Below are 26458 nucleotides of genomic sequence, written 5' to 3'. Positions count from 1 at the left end.
ATTGGTCGGTGAGTTGTGATTTACTTCTCGTGAGAACAACATGCATGCGGCGGGCGTATTGCAACGACATCAGCACCGCTCTATCCGGTTCTGGGTGTGATGTTCGGTAACTTGCCACAGCAATGGACCACGACCCAGACCCTATGAGTTTATGGTGCTTGTAGACGTCTCAAAGCAAAAGACAATATCCGAAGTGCTTCGGCCTTGGTATTGTTGGGTGAACCATGGATCTTGAACCGATGAATCTTCGATGGCTGATATGGTAGGAGGCAGACGTCCCGCGAGTAGATAGATTTGGCTATATATATGGCACCAGATCGGTCCTCGATGGAAGGTGTAAACAAGATGCTCTGACCAACCCTATAACAAAGCTCGCATCTAGATGAACAAAGGTCAACATAGTCAATCGTTATTCTAGCCCGTCGCCAATCCTTTTTAATATGCGCTATTCACTCGGAACGCTTCTTCTCGCTCTCAGCCAGGGCATATATGCCGACTGCGGCTGGCGTCTTAACGGTAACGACTGCATCTGCATGAACAGCGCCAACGGAAACGCATGGTCCCAGTGGACAAATTATTGTTGCCAGGCCATGGGCAGAAACACAGGTGGCTTCGTAAGCGAATCCCTTGTTCCATTTTCTTCCAGAGTGTTTTAGCAAGGGATGCATCTGCCGTCCCGGCTATCGGGGATATAATGCTTCTGGGATTCAGCGAGTTTTTAGTGCTTACGTTTGCGAAATTTAAATAGGGCCCTGTTTGCACCGTGACCAAGGACTTGAAGCAAACCTTCAAGGACTGTTGCAAATATCAAAACAAGGAGTCACTCATTGGGCATTGTAGATAGATGTTCGATCGCCGCATATGTGCGGGATTGGAAAAGAGGCCTGGTAACGCGGGGCATCTTTGGGCCTACGGAATACTTTTGACAGTGCAGACAGGAAAGTTAATAGAGCGAGTGGGATGTCACAAGTCTAACCGTCGGATGGTTTATCATCTATTATGCCCATTAAGCCGTTGAATTAAGTTTCAAGAGTAAGAAATCGGACCAAACATTGCATTTTCCTTTTTGCGTTTGGATATTTGGTGGAGAGGCGTTCCATATTGCTGTGTTAACTGATAGGCTTGTTTTCCTTTTTGGTATCTAGACATATTTAAGGTAGGTAAGGTAGGTATGGTACCATATATTCGTCAACATTTCTTGACGTCACCTGCCCCGCCGTGGGGTTGATCAAAGGTAACCTCCCCTGTGAACGCAACAAACAAGTGAAGAACGCCTACGTACCAAAACAGACTGCTCAGGAGTTTGGACGAACGTGGGTGCATCCACATAGTAGTGAAAAAAAAAAACTGGTCAGAATGGCAAGCTCCTTCAGTACCGCGACGACCGGCAGCCTATCACCGCCTCGTCACACCGTCATAATTGGTGGCGGCATCGTTGGAGCCTCGACACTCTATTACGCCGCAAAAAACCAGATCCGGGGGAAAGCCTCGCCGCCTTCGCGACTGACTCTAGTCGAGGCCTCTTCCGAGCTTGCTCCAGGCGCAAGTGGGAAATCGGGCGGCTTCTTGGCGCTAGACTGGCATGGAGCTGCAACGTCTAGCTTGGCTGAGTTGAGCTACCGGCTGCATCGCGAGATTGCCAAAGAAGGCAATGGAGGTGAGAGATGGGGTTACCGAGCCGTTGAGGTGAGGGCTAGCCGATTTTTTTTCCCCTTTTGCATGTGGTTCCTTCATTTTCGAAACTGACTGACTGAAACTTGACCGCAGACTCTGCAAATAAACATCGATACCACAAAGAGTCGATCCAAATGCCCCAAGGAGCTGAACTGGGTGGATCCCTCGATTGTGACGTCGACTAGTACTCTGGGATCCAGCGATACCACGGCGCAAGTCACACCCAAGCACCTGGTCGAGTATATGGTGGAGGCGGCGCTGAAGCATGACGGAGTGGAAGCTCGAGTCGCCACAACGGCGACGTCCATTGATCTTGACGACCAAGGTAGAGTGCGTGGGTTACACGTGAGAACTTCACAGGGTCAAGAGGACCATATCGAATGTGATTGCGTTGTAGTTGCGGCAGGGCCTTGGACCGGATCTCTACTGAACTCGCTGCTACCTGGCGACTCCTTAAAAAAGGTACCGTTGCAGATGATTCGCAAGGGCAAAACAATCGATGGATCTAGAGCACATTCTATCGTGGTGCGCGGTACCAGACCAACAACGGAGCACTGCTTGTTCACCGATATGAAATACGTACCAAAGAACAGCACAGAAAAACACGTGCGTGCGGGTGCGCCCGAGGTTTACGCCCGCGGAGATGGCACTGTCTATGTCTGCGGAGGATCAGACGATGTGCCACTGCCAAAAACAGCCGACGAGGTCACGTACGACAAGGCACAGACGGCCAAGCTTGTTGAACAGATCAGAGTAATCAGCCCTGAAATTTTGGGAGAAGACGCCACGATTGAGAAGGAGCAGGCTTGCTATCTTCCGGGAGGGTCATTCAACGGACCTTTGATTGATGGGTCTTCTGAGCATGGTCTGTATATCGCGGCTGGCCACACTTGCTGGGGAATCACTCTGGGACCTGGAACAGGGTTGGTGATGGCAGAGATGATTTTTGAGGGCAAAGCCTCGTCGGCCGATGTTGACATGTTGAAGGCTTGAGGAAAGTTGCGGTGGTTGGGATGAAATTATGAAGTAGGAAGCGTTGTAATTGTAAACAGGTAGGCACCTACATAGGTAGGTAGGTAGGTACAAAACAAATTTAGCGACCACGGTCATAATATTAGGACCAGCCAGACCAGGAGCTTTCGGAACATTGACGTGCCCCGGATAGGTCTTGGCTGAATTAACACGTTGCGGGTGGGGCTCAGAGCTGAGGCAAAATTGACAGCTCCATCCCTGTCATTGTCCCCTGTTCGGGAGGAGCAAGACAATTTTGGGCAGTCATGGTCGCGCACCTTTTGAGTCCCACATCGTCAAAAGACATTCATTATTGCTGATCGATTTCTTCAGTAACAGGTACACAATGTATTATCCGTGTTCTGTCCCTTGACATCGTCAATCAGGCCCCAGGTACATTAGTTAGTTACCTGGCTGGTATTTGTTTATACATAGTAGAACTAGAACTGTTCAAACGAACCGGCTAGCGGAAACTTCGCGAACGCGTTTTGGCTGTTCGAATCGCGTGCGGCACGACACAATCAAATCCACTGCCCTTGATCGTTGGGTACAGGGCCTCACCGCATTATTCCGCCGACCCCCTCGTCCGAAAAGCGAAGAAAAATAATATACTCACACTTTCCAATCTTCAATCTCAAGTTCGAGATGGTTGCTGGCCAAACCATCAGCCACGTCACAACGCAAATAATGAATAAAGAATACACGGGGCGGATGGAAAGACTGCGGTCGTCGAGTCCTTCGAATTCTGCGCCAGGACGTCGTCGATCTCAAGGCAGTCCCATGGTTAGTACCTAGCCACCACGCGCGAGGTACAATTTCATTGTCATAGTCTCTTCTAACACTTCAACCTCCCGTCTCACAGACTTCACAAAACCCCAAGCGCCATCTATCCGAAGCTCCGCAAGTCTCGAGGAGCGTACCCAAGAAGCGCCGACTGGTTTCAATCACCCCAGACGACCTACAATCTACCGCGAGGAACAGTCGGGGACCCAGTCAAGCAGCCAGCCACGACATACCGACCGATTTAATAACCCATCAGATACCAGAAGACGAGGGAGGCGTATTCGATGACTTCTTGGATCTGCAGCACGACGCCTCGTCTCCCGACTTCGAGCCTCCGCCTGTACAGCAACTTAGCCAGCAACACAAGACACCAATGTCGATTGTTACTTCAGGAGCGATGCAGTCATCGCTATTGGCCACCGGTGTAGGGCAAAATGTCGTATCGCTCGGTGCACAGCTGGTCACCAGTCCTCCACAATCCGCCGCCCCTGGGCCCGAGGCGGCCGAAGCTGCTGCACAAGTCGAGCAGTTACAAAACGAATATAGGACCGTCGAAGCCAAGCTGCAACTTGCTAGGACCCGGTTGTCAGAACAGCTGAACGTGTTTGACGGCCCTGGCGGTCTCAGCACGACCACCACACCCGCGTCGCTGCGTCCCAGTAGTACCATGCCAATCTCCATCCACGTCAACGAAGATGATGCTGTCGCCAGCGCACTCTCTCACATCGCCAGCCTTGAAAGCCGCCGGAGCGGCCTTCTGTCGAGAATACACGCCGCCCAAGCCACCGAGTTGGAGGCCAAACAACATCGGGACAGTAGGCAGTTGACTGTTCAGGTCGAAAATGCTCGACTTTTCCGTCGGTTGATGGACCTTGGCCCGGCTGGGACGGCATCCCTGCTCCGTGTACTGCTCAAAGCTGCCGGCATCGACTCAACAGACAGCGGACAAAGCTCGGATGTCATGGAAGCAACAGAACGCAGGTTATACATACGACGGGAACTTGAAGAGGATTTAGCCCGAGAGGGCCTCCTTCCTGTGGGCAAAGAAACGCCGCCGCTCAACGGTACATAACGGAGCCGAAGAGGCACATTTTATCGAGCATCCAAGCTCGAACATAAAGACGATAAACTCTGCAGGGTTAATAGCATCCTGTTGTATGGCTCGTTCCCAAACTCTGTTTGCATACAATAGCACAGCATACATTTTATGAATCCTCTTTTTTTTTTTTGCATCCTATTTACTGAGCTGTTGGCCTGATTGGTCTGTATACCCCTTGTTGCTTTTGCTTTTTTTTTTTTTTTCGTTGTTAGACAAATACATACATCCATCCCAAATAGGAAAAGAAATATCTTCAAATCAAAGATGGAGGAACAACGCAGCCTATTAATGCTATGAATATAAAATGAAAGTTACAAATGAAAAATTTAAAATAACAACCTAACTCCCAAGTCTATTTGGTATCAATATATGGAAAGAAAATTTACCGACCACGATAATGTCCAAGAAGAGACTGCTGACACCTAGGAAGGATCTTGGCTAACTCTCCAGCGACACATCTGTGATTTGACCGTCCCGCTAGAAGCAGAAAACCTGATCATCCATCCTGGAAATGGCCCCTGGCTGTTGGAAGCCGAGGCCTGCAAGCATTTTCTTGGCAGCACCTACCATACCTGGCGGGCCACAGATCATAATCTTGGCCCCAGGCGCCGGCGGTGGGAACCTCTCAGCGATGATGTCGGCAGTAACGTGGCCGACGCCGTATTTCCAGTCAGCCGGCGCCTCGTCGAGCAGGTAGTGCACCTTGAGGTTCTGGGGGTATTTCCTGGCAAAGGCCTCGAGCTCCTTGCGCAGCAGGATGTCGCCCTCGTTCCTGCAGGCGTAGACGAGGCTCACCTCGGTGGTGTCCCATCTGTCCTCGCAGATGGCCCTGATTAGCTGGAACATGGGTGTGATGCCCGTGCCGCCCGCCAGCATGCCGATGCGCTTGCACGAGTTGCGGTGGTAGCGCATGGCGCCCTTGGGCCCCCGGAACTGCACCTCGTCCCCGACCTCGAGACCGGCCAGGTAACGGCCAGTCAGAAGGCCGTCGGGGTAGCAGCGCACAACGAGGACGAGTACACCCAGGTCCGAGTTGTTGGACACGGGTGTGTAGGACCGCGAGACGTGCTTGCCATCGATCTCGGCACGGATGGAGACGTGCTGCCCAGTCGGTAGGCCCAGCACCGTGGTCGGTGTCGGGAGCGTGAATGTCAGCCTGTACACTCCCGGCGCGAGGAGCTCCTTCTTTGCCAGGGGTAATGTCTGCCAGTGGACGGGGTCAAGCCAGCCGCGCTGGAGGAGAGGATCAGGCTTGGGCAGTGTGGACGCCTTCATGTGAGGGGGGAACTGGGTAAGTCCATTCCCAAAGCTCAGCAGCTTGGAGAAACGCTTCATAGCGACTGTTCCTGCAACGGCGACAAGACCGGCTGCTAGGGCGAAGCCTTGGATGAAGCCCAAGCCTCCGCGATGCTCTGTTGATGTGAGCTTCAGTTTGGGGAAATATCTTGTGAGGTGACGGATGAGCTGGGAAACGAAGTGACGGTCGTCCAAACGCGAGATGACACCAGTGGCATGGTACAACGCTACCGCACTCAGGGTGGCGACAGATGCCACCGCAGCAAGCTGCTTTGAACTGCTGGCCGCTGAACTCGTGCCCGAAGGGGCCGGCGGTGGGACGTTTGCTATGCGGACAACCTTGGCAGCGGGCTTTTTGGTGTTGCCGCCCTTGGCCTTGCCGACGCGGAACTCGGCCATGATCTCAAAGGCATCCTCCGAGTGGCCGGCCGAGTCGAAGGCCTCGCTGGCGTCTGTGCCTGCGGCCTCGACTAGGACTTCGGCACCGCCTGGGTGGTCGTGGATGTATTTTGTGACGTCGTAGACCTGCCCGTGGATCACCATCCAGCAATCGTTGGCCGACTTGTGGGAGGCGACATCCTTGAGTGTGTACTCGGCCTCTTGGTCTGCTGCGGCAGTTGCCATGACGGCGATTGGTTTGTGAAGTTTCTGTTTGGTAGAGAAGGCAGAGCCCAGCAGTGACTTGACTTTGGACGAGCAATCTGCTTTTGTTTGAAGTGCTTTTGCCTTTCGAGTTGATGTAAATAATAAAGGAGAGAAGGGATAACGGATGGACTATTCAGGAGGCGTTGACGGACCCCTGTGGTTGTTCTTATCTTTTGTATTTGAGACAATATGGAATCTGGACGCTAACAGTAAGGGGGGGAAAAAAGTACTTTGGGCCAGTGTCCACTCAAGACTGGTCCGTCACCGAGATACCGAGGCTTGATTCTATGTATGTTGGAATTTGTGGGTTCTCTGCTTGTTAAATTGTCTGGGAGACAGCTTGCAAGTAGATTAATGCACAAGAGAGTCGGAATTCGGGAAACCCGAGTATTTGTATTGGTTCAAGCTAAAGCTTGTATTATCTCATATCCGCCAGTTGGTGGTACTTTGGGCAGACACCTATTCAGGGCGGCGACAAGCATTTTTTTCTTTCTTTGTCGGGTACCTAGCTCACCTTATCGGAAACGGTATTACTGCGGTACATGATAGAATCTCACCACCCACAAGGACCCTTTATCCCAGCAGCTCGGTGATCGCCACTTGACGTTGCATAGCTTATAGTGGGACGTGATAATTTTTGGCAAGCCGAGGTATCTTGGCCTTGTTTACAAATTCACCCTTCCAGAAAAATTCTCTTCGTCTTTCCAGTCCCAGCCTGTGGTACAGGTGGGTTCAAACATGGATTATTTGCCGACCTATGATGAAAGAACAGCGGCGCCAAGTGGGGGACTGACGCGAACAAGCGGAAACAGTACAGTACGTGGTAGTACACACATGTCAGATGGCTGCTTAGAAGAGCCATAAATAAATAAATTGACCCAACTAAGGTAATTCTATACAGCCTATTCCAGCGTACTGCAAGGCTTCATGAATACCGGTACATGTACCTACCAACTAGGTACCTACGCAGGTAAGCTTAGGGCTGAGAGTGCTGACTGAGCACCTTGAGAATCATAAGAGCTGAACTCTTTTATTCGGGGAAATTGTAGGTGGAGACATGAGACAGGAGGAAACTTGACAGGCTTTGACAGGTTAAAAGGTTATTCATATGATCTTCTGAAATTGAACCGCATTCAGCTCCGAAGCAATCAACGACATGGGTCCGTTACTGCGGGTCAGCGGCCAAGCCGGCTGGATCAATCCACACTACGGCCCTGGCACCCTTGTGCTGAAGACCCCTGGTTAACGTCATTCTGATCAATCAGTGGCATCGAAAAAAATTGTTATCTTATGTCACTTCTTTTAGCCTGGACGACCCATAGAACGAACTTTTCAACATCCTCGGTAGGGTCCGCTTGGCACAGAAGCTTGACGGTGTTGATTCCGCGATTTGTCAAAAGGTCAGCCAACCATCATGGCATCGGTCGTGGAATTTACCCGAACTCCCGGACATGTTCGTCTGGTATATATCCTACCGGACCTGTCCCGTTTTCTCAATTTGGATCGGACTTGGAGTGTTGGTGATATGTCAGTCCGTTTCATTTGAAAGCATCTGTTTCTAGTTCTGGAACAGCTACAGCAAGTAACACAGACATGTCTTCAAAATTATTTTATCTCTTGGGCAATGAGCCCTCCACGGCAATCGAGATCGAAATCCCTTCAGACATCAACGACGAAGGCTTACAACATCTCTTGGCTTCACATTTCGCAATCGTTGAGCCCAAAGGTTAGTGGAAAATCCTCTGCAACATCCTTTTACGGGAGACTTTGATATCTAACTTCCCTCTTCACCTGTCACAGGCGTCGGCTACGTGTCAGAAGATGTCGTTCTCACATCAGTTCCAGAGGTCCTGGCAGCTCAAGGCCCCATCTCTATCACTATAGATGGCAAGCCGATTCGGGATGTGCCGGGCCCGACTGGCCTGCCGTACATTGGCAACTACTTTGAGGTGTACCCTGATCACCTTGGTAACAACCAGCGACTGTTTGACAGGTACGGTCCGCTGTTCAAGACCACCAATATGGGAAGCGTGGTCTACCACACAAACGACCCACAGCTCGCCGGCATCTTCTTCTCCGAGAGTGACTTCTTCACCAAGAAGATGATCCCGGGCCACCCGCTGCACCCCATCAAGAACAAGGAGGCCGGCGTGTTTTTGGGTGACACCGACACCGAGGAGTGGCGCGTCGCGCACAAGTTCCTGCCCCCGGCGCTTGGGCCCGCCGCCGTCAGGCACTACGCCCCGACGATGCAGTCCACAGTCGAGGACGCCTTCAAGGTTTTTGACGAGCTCGACGAGCGGGGCGAGGCGTGGAACGCATACTGGGCCATGCTGAAGCTCGGGTCGCAGGCAGTCGGGAAGCTGGTGCTGGGCATGGACTTTAAGCACTTTGAAAAAGTCGACTCCCCTCCCCACGAGATGGTCATCAGGATAGCCCAGTCGCTTGAGCTCAACAAGAAGGTGACGTCGATGGGCAGCTGGTACGCCAAGATGCCGTTTGGCGCACCGCAGCAGCTGCGCAATGCAAGGGACCGCATCGAGCAGATGATGATCGAGTCTGTTGAGAATGCATCCAAGGGCGACGAGGATCTTGAACTTCAGCAGGCTGCTCTGACGGCCAACAACATGGTTGGTAAGTCTTGTTGCAACCCCGCATCCGATCTTTTGGCAAATTAAACGACATCAAAGCAGGACTAACATACCCATCTAATTCGTAGACTACGTGCTGCGCGCAAAGGACAACAAGGGCAACAAGCTGCCAAGGGACAGGATCCTTGAACCATTGGTGGTTGCAACCGGTGCAGGATTCACAACCACAAGCTCACTCTTGTCGTGGTTGCTGTACGGTCTTGTCACTTACCCTGGAGTTCAGGATCGGTTGCTTCAAGAGCTTGTGGATAACGGCTTTGACCATGAGACCAAAATGACGGCCGACTTTACCCAAAAACTCACCTTCCTCGACTACTACATCAAGGTATGTTAGACCGCACATTCACTTGTCGCGCTTATTTTGGCCGAGAACCAGCCATTAACTCGTCAAAAACACAAAAACCAGGAAACACAACGAATGCACAACCCTAGTTACCAGCCCGCCCGCACGGCCAAGGCGGACATGATCCTGCCCGGCGGCTACCGACTGCCCAAGGACGCCATCGTGATCCCGGCACTGCACTCGCTGCACAAGAACCCGCTGTACTGGGACAACCCTCAGCGCTTCGATCCTGATCGGTGGGGCACCGAGGCGGTCAAGAACAGGCCGGCGGGATCGTACGCTCCGTTCGGCATGGGCCAACGCATGTGCATCGGGTTCAACTTTGCGCTGCAGGAGGTCAAAGTGTTCCTGCCCAAGCTTCTGTACCGTTACGAGTTCGAGTCGGCGACGGAAGGAAATGTTGAGTACGATCCCATGTTCCAGCTCATCAGGCCGACCAACTTGTACCTGAGGGCTAGGAGGCGGGTTAAGTGGCCGCCAAGGAGCGAGGAGGCGACTGCGGCGGCGTAAACTTCGGAAACAGCGGCATAAGATAGACAGATACCACGGGGGTTGTTTTGCTTTGGATAGACTATTTGTAGTATTAATTTGCATTGCAGGTGTTGAGGCGGCTGCATGGCTGTTTTTTTTTGGGCTTTACGATAGATAACCGTCGATTTAAACCAAGTTTTTTTTTTTTTTTTTTTTTTTTTTGTGAATTTTCCATGTGCTGAAGGTTGAGTTTGATTTCTCAGTTTGCCGTTGCTTCCTCTTGTGCATGCGAATCGATCCAAGCCTGCAGTTGTGCCTGAGTTTCGATTGTGCCGATCTTCCGAACGCACCCCTTTCATGGTCGGATCATTGGCCAGGTTCAATCGGTGATCTGATAATATCAAGACAGCATCGTGGACACCGATCTAATACCTAAGCATCGAAATGGTCGTAGTAAACCAAACCTAAAGAGACGAACTGTCGGGTCTGTAGCGATTACTTCAAGGTAGTGGCGTCATGACCTCATTTGTACTCACCAATCTCCCCCTTATATCGAACAGGCAAAGAGAAAAGAGAAAAAAAAAAAAAAAAAACATCGTCTTATGAGTTGGCCAGCTAGCGGACGACTGACTCGGCATCCGTCAAGCGCCTTGCAAATGAGAGGCTTATCCTGGCCAAGGTGCCTGTTTCTAGATCCAGCCGCTTGTCAAATACTACTGTCACGAGCAAAACGCTTGCGCAACACTCTCCACTTTTAAGCATTGGCATACAAAATTGACGTCACAGGCTCACAGCCGGCGCCAAACTCCCGGCGCAAGAGGCGAGCAAATCCTTGGGAGGCTAGGCTTGGCTCAGCGAACATCTGTTGATAAATAAACATTAAAAGTCGTGTCTGCGACTGTGAAATTGAGACAAGGAAATATCTTCAGTCATTCCGACAACAACCTCAAACAAATCTATCCAACCAAATTTGACATCGCACACCTTCCAAAACCTACACCATAATATAACGAAACAACAACAAAAAGTTATTATTACTGTTTAATTTCAACTCAAAATCAAACAAAATGGCCCGCACTTCGTCTACGTCCGGTGAGCATCGAAAACAATATCCGCTTGGCCTTTGACCAACCACTCGTACTGACTTGGCCCGCTGTCATCAGATGTCCTTCTCTACCTCCTCGCCATCCTCCTCCCACCCGTCCCTGTATTTCTCTGCCGGGGTTGCGGCGCGGATTTCTTGATCAACATCGGTCTCAGTATCCTCGGCTGGATTCCTGGAACTATCCGTAAGTTCTCCTGGGCTCTCCATACCAATCATTTCTCCGTCCCATGAAGCCAATGATTTTCTCACCATACATGAATGCAGACGCTTGGTGGATCATCTCGAAACAGGATCCTGCTGCGCACACGAAGCGCTACTAAGGAAAGCCACGCAGTTACGTGGATGTGACGGAAGACTTTCCTCTCTCTTGGCGTTCTCTTTTCTCTGTAAAGCATTTTGCTTCAATGGCTTTAAATACCTAATCACGCGAGATACCTCAATACCTCTACAGTAATACGATACTGCATTTTCTAGTTTCCTGGTGCACTCAAAACATAGGTGTTGGTACCTTTGTCTTGTTTTCCCTGACTCATGATTACCGCCAAGAGATTAAGGGCCAATACCGAGTTAATAGCAAAATCTTACGTGCTCTTGGTGCTCTACTGACTCGATTACATCACAGTCCTTTCATGATTACCTCAGAATCCTATGCTCGTCACCCAACGTCGAGCTGAGAGACTCCTCGAGCGCACTGCCACGCTCCTTGCTAATCCTCTCGGCAGTCGTCTTGACTAATCGCGGGAGGCCAGTAGCCTCAAAGGAAACATCCCCGCAGACCATTTCCGCTACGCCACGGCTCGCTAATAGGATCTCTGGCATCCCGTGTCCAGAGAAACCTGCAATGATATACTGGCCGTCTTTGCCAGGGACATGTCCCACGTGGGGCATAAAGTCCGACGAATAACCCATAACTGTGAGACGGTGTCATACAGGTTAGTCTAGACCGTGTGTTTCGTACCATAGGCGTTGGGAAGTTGTTGGCGGATAACTCACTCCCAGTCCACACCTTATCGACAGTCGCACCACTATTTTCCCAGCCCCGAAACATGCGCTGCATGTACCCGTCAAAATATCCCCCAGCTTCCTCAACCAGCTCATCGTCACGGACATTGTTGAACCACAATTCCGGCTTGTGCCAAAACGTCTGCCTCGCGCCCCCGACCACTATACTCCCATCAGCGCGGGGAATAAGATAGTCGTAGTCCCGCGCGCTGTATCTAATACCGTACGTGTTGACAAGATGTCGACTGCCGTGCTGCCCCTCTGGATGCACAATACGGCTGCACACACCACGAACTGGAACGATGTGGCCTGTGTACTCGGGCAGGAGGTGTGCCGTGTATGCGTTGGTAGCGTGGACGACATTGCGCGCTACCACGTTACCCCTGGGTGTGGTGATTGTCCAGCGCCCGTCTGAGTCTGGGTTGGATGTTATGGAGGTCACTGGGGTGTTGGACTGCACGTTGACGCTGCCTTGATCGATGAGCCGTTGCAGGAGTTGGTGGACCAGTTTGAATGGCCAGAGGTGTGCGGCTGTAAACGAGAAGCAGCACTGTGCACCTTTAACTCCGGATATCTAATTGTTTTTGTTTTTCTCGGTAGTTAGCTTTAACTCGGGAAGTGTCGTTTCAGGGCTTGATTTGCTGCTTCTCGAGCCTGTGCAGCACACGCACCCTCTCTGCGTCCTCCTTCGGCGTGAAGTCAACATCCCGCAGGTCAGCCACGCCGGCCTTGACCAGCTCTCTATACGCGGCCTCGGTCTCTCGGGCATGGTCGGCATCCAAACACACGTCCACTGCTCTAGTGAGGCGGAAATCGCAATCCAGACCCTCGGTCTCGATCAGGCTCTTGACGGCATATACATGCTCAGCCTCGAACCTAGCCATCTCGGCGGCGGCTTCCATTCCGTACAAGCTGGCGTACTTGCCGACGTTGTAATAAACGTCCGGTTTGACGTGGCCTCCGTTTCGGCCCGTCGCGCCGGAGCATATCTCCCGGGCCTCGAGGATGAGGATGGAAGGAAGAGGCTTCTGCGCGATGGAGCCTTGGTGCTGCTTCAGTATTTGGTAAGCTGTTGCGACACCGGCGAGACCGGCGCCGATAATGACTATGTCGCTTGTTGTGGGGAGATCGGGTGTTGTGCGGTGGTTACTGAGCGGAGAAGGTGTTGATGTCCAAAAGGATGGGACGGGGTCGGGAACTGGAGAGCTGTTGGAAGGGATTTTCTGGTCTTCTGCCATGATTGAACGGGTTTGAGAAAGGCTCCTAATATGCGAAGTAAGATATAAGTGACTGTGCGGATTCAAATGTTTCTGAAAACGGCTGGTCGCTTGCTGGTTAGTGGAAAACGAGTCTAAGCGAGTTCGGAAGGACAAGTCAATAAATAACCCCGCATTCTCCATGGGCCTTCTCCACGAGGGCAGTGGCACCGGCCGTCCGGCTTCCTACATTACATCACCCCCGCTTTAGATACAAGATAGAGCTCTCGACTGAATGCTGATGATCCCAGTAACTTGCACGCGAAAAGATATGACATTGATGCATTATCTTTTACTGGCATCGATGATCTTCTTAGCCAGGTCCTCGAAGCCATCAGCAATCACATCCATTTCACCAAATATATGAGTGCATGGGTCCTTTTCCATAATGGTGCAATAGGCCCCCTTGAATCTGTTCGTACACGATCTAAAAGTTAGCATATCTTGCTTCCCACAAATATAGTAACATGTTGTTGCCCTTCTTGTGAAAATCCGTCCCCCGACGGTAGATTACATACCCATTCTCTCGAGCAGCCGAGACATCCCACATGTGCGCAGCCGCAAACCAGGCCTCTTCCCCAGCAAACTGGTCCAGCAGCGACTTGTAAGCCTCGCGCGCCGGCTTGCCGACGTTGATGGAGTCGCAAGACTTGAAGTTCTCCTCGGGCAAGTCGATGCCGTTCTTCCGAAAATACCCACTGACCCGAGCCTTATCGCCCGTCGTGAACGCCCAGACAGTGAAGCCGTCCCGCCTCAGGGCCTCGAAGCACGCCGCGATTCCCGGCCTCGCCTCGAGATCCTGGTACTTTGCCATGACGAAGGCAAGGTCCTCCTCGGTCGCGAAGGAGCGCGGGTCCTCGACGCCGGCCATCCATAGCATGCGCCAGAAGAGAGCCTCGAAGACGTCGATGAAGACCTTGTATCTGCCAGATATGCTCAGGTAAGTATACTCGCGCTCGGCGGCCTCGAGCCAAGCGTAGCCGAGGAGCTTGGGCAAGATGCACCGGGAGCGGAGCTTCTCTCCCAGGCGGGCATCGAGGGCGTCAAAGATGCCGTCGTAGGAGAAGCAGGTGCCGACGACATCAAAGACGACGTGCTTTCTTGTAGTGGAGGCTGCCATTTTATCTTTTGTTCCTCTGCGTTTTTGCCTTTTTGCTGCGTGGGATGTAGCTTTTTCTTTGTTCTGGTCCCTCTATGGGCGTGCCCCGCATTGTAAAATTTGGAGATTTGACATAAACGGGCTGCAGTCTAGCTAGCCCTGGATTGTCAGGCGATTCAGGCCTACCAGTTTAACATGAGGTAAAACGGCGGGGTATCAAAACCAGGGCCAATCCAGTAAATGCAGTCGAGTGGATGGGTCGGGAAGTTCATCTTGTCTTCAAGCCAAATGCAGCCAGAATTAGATCCCAAGTCAAGACTTTTTTGTCAATGTTACAAGACTAGCATTTGTCTGGAACCCAATCCATCAATCTCCAAATATGACGCAGTTCTTTGTTTCCACAGCCATTTATTAGCGCCCTTCCCCGCTCTTTCGGGGAACAGCCACACATTTCCCCAATGCTAATCCTGGGCGTCCGCGCCTCAATTACATACAGCTCAACGAAGTTTCTCTCCTAAGAAACCAATGCTGTGTGAACGGAGAATGGAAAGCATCAGACTTAGGGAAGGAATTTCCTGCTGAAAGGAAGTGAAACATGCTAGACTTCCTTTCTGATTGAACGATTAGCACTCAGGAGCAACGAACGTTTTACCTTCTTTGATCAGGAGAAGGACTGACCCCATATCACAGATCCTTCCACGCTTGCTGAAGTGGGAAAATGTCCCGAATTCAACGAGCAGGACGTCTAGACAGCAATCTCAGTCGCACATTCGGCCTTCGCCACATACCGAAGAACAAGACCCCATAGCAGAGCTCGCCTTCTCCGGAAATGGTATTACCTGATGCTGAAGCACGTCGACGACCTGGCGACCATCATCCCCCTCGAAAACTGCAATCCATTGGCCGACTCGCGCACCGAAGTGGCCTACGCCGCCTCCTATCTTGAACGGTTCTCTGAGGAGGCCCCACGCGTCTACGGTGATACAATCCAAGCCAGCAACCCGGGCTGCCGGGTCGTGACCCTCAAAGAGCCCATCGGCGTGTGTGATCTAATCGCCTCTGGAACTTTCCCCCTTCATGATCACGTGCAAGGCTGCACCGGCGCTGGCGGCTGACTGTACCATCGTCATCAAAGGCCCCGGCCGAGGCGCCCTTGACCTCCCTGGTGTTGGCGGAGTTGGCACACAAGGCTGGATTCCCTGCCGGCGTGATCAACGTCATCACGGCCCTGGAAAACACCGTAGCCGTCGGCAAGCTCTTGACGACGGATAAGAGGGTCAAAAAGGTGTCCTTCAACAGGATCGACGGCTGTCGGGAGGCTGCTGGTGGGCCAAAGCTCATCGACGCTAAAGAAGCTGTCTCTTGAGCTTGAAGGAAATGCGCCGTTTATAGTATTTGAAGATGCCGATCTGGATGCCGCGCTGAAGGGCTTGATTGCGTGCAAGTTTCGACTTTTGGGACAGACGTGCGTATGTGCTAACCATGTTTTGTTCCAATGATCTGTATACGACAGCTTTATTCAGATGGTGGTAGATGCCGTGTCGTAGTATGAGCTCGGTGACGGCTTTGCAGCATCGAAAACACATGGGCCGCTGATTCACGGAAGGGCTGTCGAGAAAGTCGAGGAACATGTTCAGGATGCACAGAATCTCGGCGCAAGGGTATTGTTCGGTGGCAAGCCATCGGTGGATTTTGGCCCAAACTTCTTTGGCATTACCGTGCTCGCCGATGTCACACCAGATACGCTTGTTTGCAAGCTAGAGACTTTCGGTCCCATGGCTGCCCTCATGTCATTTGATACCGAGGAGCAAGCAATTGCGCTGGCGAATGATACAGATCTGGTCCCTGGCTGGATACTTTTTCAGCCGTGATGTCAACCGTTGCTGGCGAGTAGCCGAGGCCCTGAAGGTTGGCATGGTCGGCGTGAACACGGGTGAGTCTACTTCTCCAGCGGTAGCCCTGCACATGGCAGTAAACGGTTGACTGGATATTGACGAGCGGCCTCCGAATCGCTTTGTAGGAGCAATAAGTGACCCTGCGGCACCCTTTGGCGGGGTCAAGGAAAGCGGATTCGGCAGGGAAGGGAGCAAATATGAGATTCAAGAGTTCTTGACGGCCAAGATGGTCATGACTGCAGTCAATTGATCTGTATCATCCACGTTCAAAGGAAGGCATTCCGCCGAACTCCGACGGGATAGTGATAGACCAATGTGAGTTGAAGTTACTCACCTGCCTATGTAGGTATACTGCGAATGCTGATCATGTTCCATACAAAGAAATGCAACAACAGAATCTGCCAATCATGAGATACGAATTCGAGCTGCACCTGGTTGCATGAAACCTCTGCCAAGCAGGTATTATTAGCGAATGATACCTACTTCTAACATCAAGATGCCACACATGGGCACTTTCATACCAGGTTTCACATACCGTGTGAGTCCTCTAATGTGATGAAATCAACGGCAGCTTTCGAATTAACCCTTGTAGTTGTAGTGCCAACCAGGAATATTTATCGCGCGATGATTCACAGAACAGAGCGAAGCAGAGAGGTTATATTTCATCAAGGCAGATCGCTGCTTAGGATGCATTGGACATAGAGTAGCTAATGCAAATAGGCTCCAAATTGCATGGCAGATTCGGCTGAGTCGCTCGCGCCAGCCTTTGTTTTCGCCGGCGGCCGTAGTCTCTTTCCCTGTCCTCTCAAAAGTCGCCCAAAAAATACCTCCCCTCAAATCAAAGCTATGCCGCGTCACATAAGAGCGAGCACAGCGGCGACAATAGGCATCGCGACACCACTAAGGCCGGCGGCCGAGATGGCCGCTCCCGAGTCGGTTCGCTTCTCGGTCGTGGAGGGAGAGGCGGTCTCGTCGCTCACGGATGCGGAGCCCTGACAGATGACAAAGTTGTTGCCCGACGCGCCAGTGTGTGTCATAGCGCCAGCAAAGGCGCAACGGCCGTTGCTCGGGGTTGTAAAAGCGACCCTGTCAGCACCAGGAGAGCCTAAATTTGAGGTTTGAATGGTTAGCATTTGTCAATCAATATCTTCCTTCATTCATTCAATTCCCGTCTTTTTATATTTGATCCTTTGCTCTACCGCAGGGGTACCCCCAAATCAAAGGCGCGGCGATCCGTTACTTACCGCCTGTGTAAAGCCTGTTGTTTGTCAGAATGGGAAACTCCTGGTAAGGACCAGAGATGGAGAAAGGCAGATTCTCCCTATTGTTGAAGCGGTGCGGGTAGTCGTTGCTGCCAACGGTGCTTCCGGCCGCGTTGAGCCTGCAGCCCTCGTCGACAGCGGCCTGAACCTGCGTGCTACTGTAGCGATTGCTGCCGCAAGTCACAGCAGAAGCCTGGCGCGGGCTAATGACAGCGCTGTCGCTGCTAGTCGCGGCGGAAAGGGCTGCCAGGGCCAGGATAAGGGTGGACTTGAGGCCGAACATGATTCGAGTTTATGGGGTTTTGGGTTTTTAAGTTGGGAGCACCCGGCGACCCGCACGAATGATCAGCAGTTGTGTGAGCGAATGAATATTGGACGTAAGCGCAAGCGCAACAGATCGTAGGGCAAAAAAGGAAGGACTGGCCTGGATTTCAATGGGCTTTTCGAGGGCTGACTGCAGTTGTAAAGGCAGACACAGAGGGGGGAGAGCCGACAGTTAAAGACGGGATCGGGAGGGAGCCCATTAAGTTCAATAAGTCGTCGGACAGCGACCCGGACGCACGCGCTTCCATCGTCCTCCCCAAGTCTACAGTAAAGGCTGCTTACCCTGGAATGGAGGGTACGTGCGCCGCCTGCAGCATTCCCCTTAATGCTCACTCAGGGTCCAATTTAGCATCTATATTACAGGGGATTGATCGGGCGCTAGACCATGTAGAGATATGCCGAGATGCCAAGTCACGTGCTACGTGGCATTGCATGCTCTGTGTGGTTGTCAGCTTTAGTTACAGAAGGACGCCCCCACTAAACTCGAGACGAACAGTGCCAAAACTGCAACGTGAGCTGGGTTCTTGGCGCTTTCCAGTTGCGAGCTAGGGTCGATCCAAACAATTGCCAACCACATGCAGACAAACGGACCCGTGCTGTTTTACCGGTAGGTACTGCGGTTCGGTACGGTACTTAGGTAGGCAGGCAGGTTCTTGTTTAATACTACCATACACTCCCCTGTCTTGTCTGGCGATATGTACCGTGTATTGATAGGAATCGTGTAATAGCTGCGATCAGTAAAAAACGTAACAAAAAAAGAAAAAAAAAGAAGAAAAAAAGAGAGCAGTATTTGGTGCATCATAACTACCTAGCTACTTGCAATCATCTACAAAATCGCATAAATCTGATAAAATTATTGCTACATGTTCTTAGATCACGTAGTCACACACATAGTCTACCTACCCACTCAGATACCGTGGGTAGTATTGCGTTGTTCAGTGGATTCTCACCCCGACGTCATGGTTACGGGCTGCCCCTCCTCAACAGGAAGGTAACACCACCTCTTCTAGCGACGGCGACAACAAAGTACCACATTCGTCCACTTTCATGTCCATCGCATTGATTAATCGCTCGACATTTGCAATCGTTAGAGTCTCCCGACGATTCAGACACATCAACTGCTTAATTTCCTCTTATCGCAGTGTTTCTTTCGGCAACTACTTTATCATGCCCACAGACCCAGCCTCATCCCCCGCACATCAGCTGCTAAAGCCGCTGGTCAATGGGCAGGACGCAACAAAATCTAATGCAGGTGGTATTGACGTCACCAAAGTCGTTTCTGAGCTCTCAGACGCCGCCCGGGCAGCAGAGAACAATGTCGAGGACTTTGTCTACAAAACGTGGACAGACTTGTTCGAGATTGCTGGACAGATTGACTATGGCAACAACGCTGCACAAGACGATCTCGTCAAGGTCTTGAGTGAGCTGCGTGGCACGTCTGTAACTGGCTCGGGAGGCAAGACCCTGGCCGTTAAGGACGCTGGCGAGGTCTGGAACGACCTTCCTACTTTTGGATGGGTGGCTAGGGAGATTTGGAATTTTGGTGAGTGTGCTTTTTCTGGGTTGACATCGGTAACATACTGCTCCCTGTTTTTATCTCGCCAGCTGACTCTTGATAGATATACAAGACCCGGACAACAAACCTGAAGATATCAACAAATTCAACAACCAATCTGCCTTTTTGGCACGCCTTACTGCACTTGCTCATAGCGAAGGTACCACCAAATCCCCGCTGGACTACAGCCTTTACGCACTTTGGTCTTTCCGTGATGCTTTCGAGCAGTCATCGCAGACTCTGGCTGCTGCCAAGAACTCTGCAATCTGGATCAACTACGCCTCAGATGCCCTGCAGGATTTGGCTTCCAAGAATCAGGACTTAAGTGACAACATTGGAAGCGCAGGCCCAGAGTATAGGTCTAAGGGGTGGAAGGGTTTCAACCAGGAGCGGTGGGGTGTGTGGAAACAAGGCTTTCAGAATGCACTTCAAAAAGTGGGCGCCGAGGCAGACCAAGATACTCGGGATCTGCTCAAGAAGGCAGTTGACCGCATGTAAGGCCCGGTTCACACCAGTAGTGGCACTCTGTCATGGATTTCGAAACCACCAATTAGTCAATGTGCGACTTCCGTTTTCTCTGGATATTTGCATGCATCTAGATATCCTTACAGATATCTCGGCATGGATGCATTTAACCAGATTTACCCATGATGCAAACTCTGCAATGACATTTGTTCGGTTTCTATGCTGTATCAACACAACCTAGAGGGAGGGAATTTTGTAGCCCAAGAGCACATCGCACTACCCTATTATATTTCCGCATTTGAATCTGTTCCAGTTGATCTGAACAACAGTTCAGGGCTCTTTTCTGCGCTCATGGTAACCAGTGTCTTGGTCTCCGACATACGACACGTCACATGGGTCAGCAATGTTCGGGTTCTTGTAGTCAGCATCAGGTCGAAGGCGTAGGATGCGTCAAGTTAATGTTCAATTTCTATAACTGCTCTCTATGTCTTTACTCTACTGCAAACTCTAAGTCCATGTTCAGGACCGGGAAGCGCTCTCTTTGCTGCTAGAGTTTATCTTGAAACCAGGCAGCGCTATGCCTTCCCCACTCCCACTGACAACAAGGATAGCAATCAGGATGCCTCCAACCATAGCAGCCGCCGCGGCTAGGGGAGGTTGCAGATACTCTTGTTAGCTACCTAGGCAATCAGGCTCGTATTGGGGCGTTGAGATCGCTACTAACCGAGTGTGAACGTGAAACCAACACCGACATTTTGCAGCAGCAGAGGCGATATCCCGACACCGGCAGCCGCAAACGTGTACTGCAAGAGATATTTGGAGCTGATGATGGCGTTTCTAGACTCTGGAACGACCTCTGAGAGAAGAATTTGAACGCAAATTTAGTCAATAAAATCTCAGTACCAGGGTATTTACGCACAACAACAGCCATGATATAAACGTACCTGCAGCGTAAGTGTTAAGTCCATTGAACGCATCCATCAGCCCAATGCCCTGTATGAAGGTCGCTACGATTGGCAATGCCATGCCGCCGGCCCTCTCCTCCACGCTCCATCCAAATGTCAGCGTCCCCACTGGAGCGAGCAGCAGGGTGGCGGGCAGGCAGGAGCGCAACCTGTCGCTGGGTAGCCGCACGCCGCCACGTTTGACGACCCACCTTTTAACGGTGTAGTCGGACAGTCGGCCTCCAACTAAGTTGCCGACCAAGAAACCGATGCCCGGGGCGAGATAGAAGAGGCCACTGCTCACCGGGGTGGTAAGGTTGAAGCGGGGGGCGACGGAGCTGCGAATCGACGAGAGCAGACTGTATAGATTGAAGCTTGCGAGCCCGCAAGAAAGGTGCTGTTTCGTGCCGGGGCAGCAACCATGGTCAGTCTATCAACCCTTCTCTTGACACTTTTGGGTTTCGCTGGTATGCAAGAAACGTTTTAATAAGAAGGGATCTTACCATTAGAACGACTTTTGGGTCCTTCATGGGCCGGAACACTGCAACTGGGTTGAACATCAACATGATCTCGAGCGGCCCACGGCGAGCTATTGGCTTGGACTGGCTATTAAGCGGATGCTTTTGTGGTCCATGGCCGTTTGCAGAAGGTACAAAAAAGAAACATAGCACAAGCGCTGTCAAAGACACGAAAGCCGAGGCACCGAAAATGAACCGCCAACTAGTGACTGTTACGATGAGAGCTCCGCTCAGAGGGCCTGTTTGTTTATTGAGAGTCCGCTCTGGTTAGACTCTAGGAGGGAGACTGGTAGTGGGGAAATCGGACATAACATCGCGCCTACCTATTGCCTTGGCTATCGTTGACGTGCCCAGAACAAGGCCGGTTGCGAACCCTCGAGTTGTCTAGAAGACCCGAAAGCTCCCTCCCATAGTCAGCCATGCCATTAAACAGTAAGCGAAGCGAGCGTCAACGGTATCTCACATGCAAAAAGGACAACGAAACTATCACTCACTGGCTCAAAAATGTCAGATAAGATAGTCTGGCCCGCGACTAACAGGAACGGGGTGGTCAGGCCAGAGACGAGCCAGAAGGCCGTAAAAACAACAACATTAGGCGCGAGTGCCGAGATGAGCGAGCAGACGCAGACGACGGCGTTGGCCACAAGAACGGCTGTCCGTCGGCCCATGAGGACGCCGAGGGGCATCCATACAAAGACGCAGAGAGCCATAGCGCCGAACATGGCGGCGTTTGCGGCTACCACCACGTTCTGGCTTGTCTGAAGATCGACGGATACCTCAGGCACTGCAGACATGATGCATGTGTTGTTGAAGTTGGAGGGGAACACGGCCACGCAGACGGAGAAGAGAGCGAGCCATCGTTTCCAGCCTGGGAGTGGGATTGCCGGCTTGTCATCTACCCGTACGGAGGTCTGCAAAGGAATGGAAGCATGCTCGGACGGTGGGAGATTTGCTGATGTGCGCCCTGCTTCGGTGTCGCTGTCTGCGGGCGACAGCGCCGGGCCTGGGGCTACAACCTTGACCATGATGTCGAGGTAGAGATTTTGGTTAATTTACTGCAAGATTCATCTTAAAGCTGTATTGCTGAGGACGGAAAGCAAAAGGCTATATAACATATATCGACGCAGAGCCCATGTCTCTCGGCCACGGAGGCCGCCTTGGATATCCACATTTCCGGCGAATTTTGGTTTCTTTATGCCCATTCCCACTTGTAGCCGGCTATCTTCAACAACTGTAATGATGAGATAGAGTAAAACGATACCGCTGGTGAGTAAGCACGAAGAGGGTGTTAGGGTAAAAAAGAGAAAGAAAAAAAAAAAAAGGATTAGGGGGAGGGATTATCGGTCAAACCGCAGGTGCGCCGACATAATTAGTGGGCCTAAATGTGCTGGATGCAGTATCTCTAGCTTGGCTCACGTAATAAGCTCGGGGTGTGGTTGCGACTATGCCGAATCGATCTCGGGACTGCTCGGTAAATTTTTTAATGTTGCCGCGACAAGCCAGAAAATACTCATCACATCTCACTTTCGACTCAACTTGGGCAGCTAATGTGCGGAAAGGTGACATTTCGCCGACAAAAATTGATACTTCGTCACTGGGTTGTTCTTTTTTCATCTTTGTTTCAAAAAAAAAATAATAAAGTTACAAATATCAGCCACACCGGCCCAGTGGCAGTTATTAATTAATGGCTTCTAGCACCGCCGCAGAAGATGCACCAAGTCCATCAACTTCGGTTTCATCAAAAAGCATCAGAAGGTCACATAACAAGGCCAAGCCGATTGCGTGAGATTTCTGCTGGCTCAGATACTTCTTGCAGTCTGGCCTGATGCTGACAGAATTATAAACACCAAGCTGTAACCGATGCCATGCTCGAAAGGTGAAATGCAGCGGCGGCCAGCCCTGTCAAAACTGCCAACAGGGAGGCAAGGCCAACGAGTGTTCCTATCCACGTCGTAACAGAATGGTCAAAGTAAGCCAAAGGTAAACATGGACCCATTTGATGACGTACCGTGCTCTATGTGTAGGCTAGAAATGGAGATTTGAACTTGTCTTCTTTTCCTTTTTTTTTCTTTTCTCTTTTTTTCTTTTCTTTGGCCAGCACATCTTGCTCACTGGCTCACTTACCAACACATACAATCACAGATACTTGGACGATCTTGTCGCGGAAAACAAAAGCCTTCGCAGTCAAGCTACGGCCACAAAGAACGACATCACTGCAACTCCCTCAATATGGCCGAACAGCGCCAGGAAAACTACCAGCTCGAGCACCAGCACCACGCAAGCACCCGCGGTCGATGAACGACCTTGGTTCATCGAACTCGGCCCGCAGAGCCCCATATTGGTCAACGAGGCAGCGGATGCCGTCTTCGCTACGCGCTTCCGCCAGGCTCTCCTCGGCGGCAAGCATCATGGTCACATCCCCCGCATCAGCTTCGCCACCGACGAAAGCCTCTTGGCCTTGTCGGATGCAGACTGCCCGTGGCCGACTCCCGCCCGCGCCAGGTTCCTCGTCGACGTCGCATTGAGCCACGTTAGCAGGTACTACCACATCGTTCGCCGGAGCGCCATCGTTGAGATTCTTCAGAATGGCATCCCTGGCAGCGGCGACTCTATCACCAGGAGCAAGCTCTGGGTGCTCTTCGCCATTGGAGAAATGTACAGCTGCCGTGCGTCGAGGACCTTTCCCGGCATCAAGTACTTTGCCCGGGCGACGAGGGTGCTTCGTATCGTCAGCGAGCGGCCCAGCATATCTGAGGTAGAGCTCAGGCTGCTGCTGGTGTACTTTTCCCTGGCCCTTAACCGCAGGCACGCCGCCTATACCTTGGCCGGGTCGGCAGTGCGCCTGGCCGTCGTCATGGGTCTGCATCTCAATGTTCCACCGAGTCAGCTCGAGGACCCCGCGACCCGAGAACACCGAGTCCGTGTTTGGTGGACAGCATACCACTTCGACAGGCTGTGTGCCTCCAACCTTGGCAACCCATACGCGATCGACACCGAAGAGGTACAAGTCGACTTGCCTGCCGATCGTCCAGAACTCGAAGGTACGGCCGCGGCTGGAGACTTTGCAGACGCGGCATACATCACGGCCCGCGTCAAGTTGACACGCGTGCTGGGCCGAATCGTGCTGTCCATCTACGGCAGGAGAATTCACCGCGAGTCGCTGTCGCACAGGGTGCAACAGGCCCTGAAGGACCTGAGTGCCTGGGTAGAAGAACTGCCGGCTCATCTGCACATCGATGCTAAAGGATCAGGGACCTCGGAGCTGGTACCGAAGCCAATCTCCCTTCGGCTTTCGCTCAATCAGGTATGTTGCTTGTCAGAAGTTAGTTAGCATGAGTCATCACACACTAACCAACAAATCAAAACCTCTGGATTCCATCAGGTCATCATCAATGCAACCCGTCCTATTCTTCTACATGTCCTCAGAACACATGCCGCTTCGTGGGCGCCTGCCCGCCGACCTGAGTCTGATCCCACGGGCACGAGATCCCATGAGCACAGCCAGCAGCAACCCCAAGAGGTACCGGAGCAGGCCGTCCTTCCGGTGCCCAACATAGTTTCCAAGATTGGAGAGACATGCATTCGGTGCGCAAGACACTCGGTGCGGCTACTGACCGAGGCCTGGGTTGATGGCAGCTTCAAGACCTTCAACTTTCTCTATATCCAGAACTTGTTCTCAGCGGCCACCATCCTTGCCATCTCGATGCTGCTGCCAGGCGAAGACGAAGATGACGACGAGCAGTTTGAGACGGCCGCAAACATTCTTACTCAGGTCCGAGACAGCGGCAGCTACTCGGGCGATGAGTTTTGCCGGCACCTCGAGGCCATGAGAGCTGCCATGGAGGAAGGGAGGCGTCGAAGGAACCTGGCCGGTGAGGGCCCAGGAACTGGCTTACAGTCGACTCATAGTGCTGCTGCTGCTGCTGCTACCGCCGCCGCTGCCAGTCTTTCTTCCATGTCAATCATGCAACCTGGAGACCAACAGCAGCAGCCCCAACCGCCGGTTCAGAACGCTTGGCCCCACATATCCAACGAGACGCCCATGCTACCGCTCCTGGAGTCGTCGCTGCAGGATCTGCTGTCGCAGTCGACGCCGGATTTGAACTTTATCGACGCCTCCAACTATGGAGAAAGCGGATATGCGCAGGGCATGTACTGGCCCGAATCGTGGGCTCCTGATGGGTGGAGCGCTCAGCAATAACACACTGTGGATAACTGGGATTTATACCAGTTTAATATTATAGAACGTTGTTTTGCAAATTTATATACGCCAAAGACAGAGCTAGACTTGCATGAATTTTTATCAGCCAGCTTAAATGTAATATCTGTTCACCCTTCTACCTACTTTACTAACGACCGTCGCCGATCATGGCAGTGACCTTAGACATGACTTTCTTTTGACTCCCTTATACGACCACATCTTAGCTCTTCGACCCTCCAAAGCAAGTGAAATGCCTTTTGCTCCACCCTGAGAAATTCTCTGAGGCTGAACAACATTGCCTCTTCTTGTCCAGCTACCAGCATCTGGGGAAGAAGCGGACTCGAGGGTGAACCCGCATCAAAACTCATTCCCAAGCCGTCATCGCTGCCAACGCTAAGTCGTACAACTTCTGCCGCAGGCAGCACCCCTTGGCGTCCGTCGATTCCGCACCGGCACATTCCGGCGTTGACCCGCACAGTCTCAGGATACGACGGCGCCTCCCGGGGGTAGGCGTCATCACCACAAGCCCGAGCAGAAAACACCGCTGTTCAACCGATGAAGCGTGTGGCAGGTCCTTGCTGGACCATCAGGGAGGGTGTCGTGTGAATTGGTGTGTCGGTTTGCTCTTGTGTGTTCGGCTGCAGTACCATTCTCCTGGTTGACAACTTGACTCCATTACTGAGTTGGTGCCATTTTGCCTACCTTTTGTCATTGGACGATACTGACAGTTTACGCCACCGCTTTTCAGTCGGCATGGTAGTCTCGTAGTAAATAACTAAGATGAAGTTTGTCCTCACTCTAGTGTGTGCTTGATGATGGGCGCTATACGGAAGAAGACCTTCCCCGGTTGTTAGCTTTG

At 51.9% G+C, this 26458-nt stretch overlaps 11 protein-coding genes across 11 annotated transcripts; 7 read left to right on the top strand and 4 right to left on the bottom strand.

The window, feature by feature from the left end:
* The first annotated feature begins 301 nt into the window (after window positions 1–301).
* Window positions 302–2792, top strand: PgNI_11155 (uncharacterized protein). The gene is made up of 2 exons (XM_031131128.1): window positions 302–614; window positions 749–2792. The coding sequence occupies exons 1-2, from the start codon at window positions 441–443 to the stop codon at window positions 842–844; spliced, it is 270 nt and encodes an 89-aa protein (XP_030976739.1). The 5' UTR covers window positions 302–440; the 3' UTR covers window positions 845–2792.
* Window positions 2793–3024: 232 nt separating this feature from the next.
* On the top strand, window positions 3025–6838 carry PgNI_11153 (uncharacterized protein). Its single transcript, XM_031131126.1, has 2 exons — window positions 3025–3468; window positions 3548–6838. Exons 1-2 carry the CDS (start codon window positions 3331–3333, stop codon window positions 4538–4540), a joined length of 1131 nt encoding a protein of 376 aa, XP_030976898.1. The 5' UTR covers window positions 3025–3330; the 3' UTR covers window positions 4541–6838.
* PgNI_11154 (uncharacterized protein) lies at window positions 5045–6487 on the bottom strand (the record flags this gene model as incomplete). The annotated part of the gene is made up of 1 exon (XM_031131127.1): window positions 5045–6487. The coding sequence occupies one exon, from the start codon at window positions 6485–6487 to the stop codon at window positions 5045–5047; it is 1443 nt and encodes a 480-aa protein (XP_030976740.1).
* A 1211-nt stretch (window positions 6839–8049) lies between the features above and the next one.
* On the top strand, window positions 8050–10205 carry PgNI_11152 (uncharacterized protein). Its single transcript, XM_031131125.1, has 5 exons — window positions 8050–8234; window positions 8309–9142; window positions 9228–9484; window positions 9566–10129; window positions 10170–10205. Exons 1-4 carry the CDS (start codon window positions 8102–8104, stop codon window positions 10010–10012), a joined length of 1671 nt encoding a protein of 556 aa, XP_030976741.1. The 5' UTR covers window positions 8050–8101; the 3' UTR covers window positions 10013–10129; window positions 10170–10205.
* Window positions 10206–10742: 537 nt separating this feature from the next.
* On the top strand, window positions 10743–11540 carry PgNI_11151 (uncharacterized protein). The gene is made up of 3 exons (XM_031131124.1): window positions 10743–11065; window positions 11137–11262; window positions 11343–11540. The coding sequence occupies exons 1-3, from the start codon at window positions 11041–11043 to the stop codon at window positions 11396–11398; spliced, it is 207 nt and encodes a 68-aa protein (XP_030976742.1). The 5' UTR covers window positions 10743–11040; the 3' UTR covers window positions 11399–11540.
* A 138-nt stretch (window positions 11541–11678) lies between these two features.
* PgNI_11150 (uncharacterized protein) lies at window positions 11679–13614 on the bottom strand (the record flags this gene model as incomplete). Its single annotated transcript, XM_031131123.1, is given in 4 exon segments — window positions 11679–11989; window positions 12072–12654; window positions 12752–13522; window positions 13537–13614. 4 exon segments carry the CDS (start codon window positions 13612–13614, stop codon window positions 11712–11714), a joined length of 1710 nt encoding a protein of 569 aa, XP_030976743.1. The 3' UTR covers window positions 11679–11711.
* A 1663-nt stretch (window positions 13615–15277) lies between these two features.
* Window positions 15278–16580, top strand: PgNI_11149 (uncharacterized protein; the record flags this gene model as incomplete). The annotated part of the gene is made up of 6 exons (XM_031131122.1): window positions 15278–15475; window positions 15571–15760; window positions 15828–15904; window positions 15983–16183; window positions 16272–16368; window positions 16456–16580. 6 exons carry the CDS (start codon window positions 15278–15280, stop codon window positions 16578–16580), a joined length of 888 nt encoding a protein of 295 aa, XP_030976936.1.
* Window positions 16581–17184: 604 nt separating this feature from the next.
* Window positions 17185–17875, bottom strand: PgNI_11148 (uncharacterized protein; the record flags this gene model as incomplete). Its single annotated transcript, XM_031131121.1, has 2 exons — window positions 17185–17435; window positions 17575–17875. 2 exons carry the CDS (start codon window positions 17873–17875, stop codon window positions 17185–17187), a joined length of 552 nt encoding a protein of 183 aa, XP_030976918.1.
* Window positions 17876–18935: 1060 nt separating this feature from the next.
* On the top strand, window positions 18936–20232 carry PgNI_11147 (uncharacterized protein). The gene is made up of 2 exons (XM_031131120.1): window positions 18936–19459; window positions 19536–20232. Exons 1-2 carry the CDS (start codon window positions 18964–18966, stop codon window positions 19967–19969), a joined length of 930 nt encoding a protein of 309 aa, XP_030976925.1. The 5' UTR covers window positions 18936–18963; the 3' UTR covers window positions 19970–20232.
* Window positions 20233–20455: 223 nt separating this feature from the next.
* Window positions 20456–22423, bottom strand: PgNI_11146 (uncharacterized protein; the record flags this gene model as incomplete). Its single annotated transcript, XM_031131119.1, has 6 exons — window positions 20456–20583; window positions 20661–20792; window positions 20881–21277; window positions 21384–21637; window positions 21722–21782; window positions 21893–22423. 6 exons carry the CDS (start codon window positions 22421–22423, stop codon window positions 20456–20458), a joined length of 1503 nt encoding a protein of 500 aa, XP_030976744.1.
* A 659-nt stretch (window positions 22424–23082) lies between these two features.
* Window positions 23083–25707, top strand: PgNI_11145 (uncharacterized protein; the record flags this gene model as incomplete). Its single annotated transcript, XM_031131118.1, has 4 exons — window positions 23083–23180; window positions 23250–23378; window positions 23541–24702; window positions 24781–25707. 4 exons carry the CDS (start codon window positions 23083–23085, stop codon window positions 25597–25599), a joined length of 2208 nt encoding a protein of 735 aa, XP_030976924.1. The 3' UTR covers window positions 25600–25707.
* Between the last annotated feature and the right edge of the window lie 751 nt (window positions 25708–26458).

Source organism: Pyricularia grisea, chromosome VI (assembly GCF_004355905.1).
Source record: "Pyricularia grisea strain NI907 chromosome VI, whole genome shotgun sequence".
In the NCBI taxonomy this organism is placed as follows: domain Eukaryota; kingdom Fungi; phylum Ascomycota; class Sordariomycetes; order Magnaporthales; family Pyriculariaceae; genus Pyricularia; species Pyricularia grisea.
This window is presented reverse-complemented; position numbering and strand designations above follow the sequence as displayed.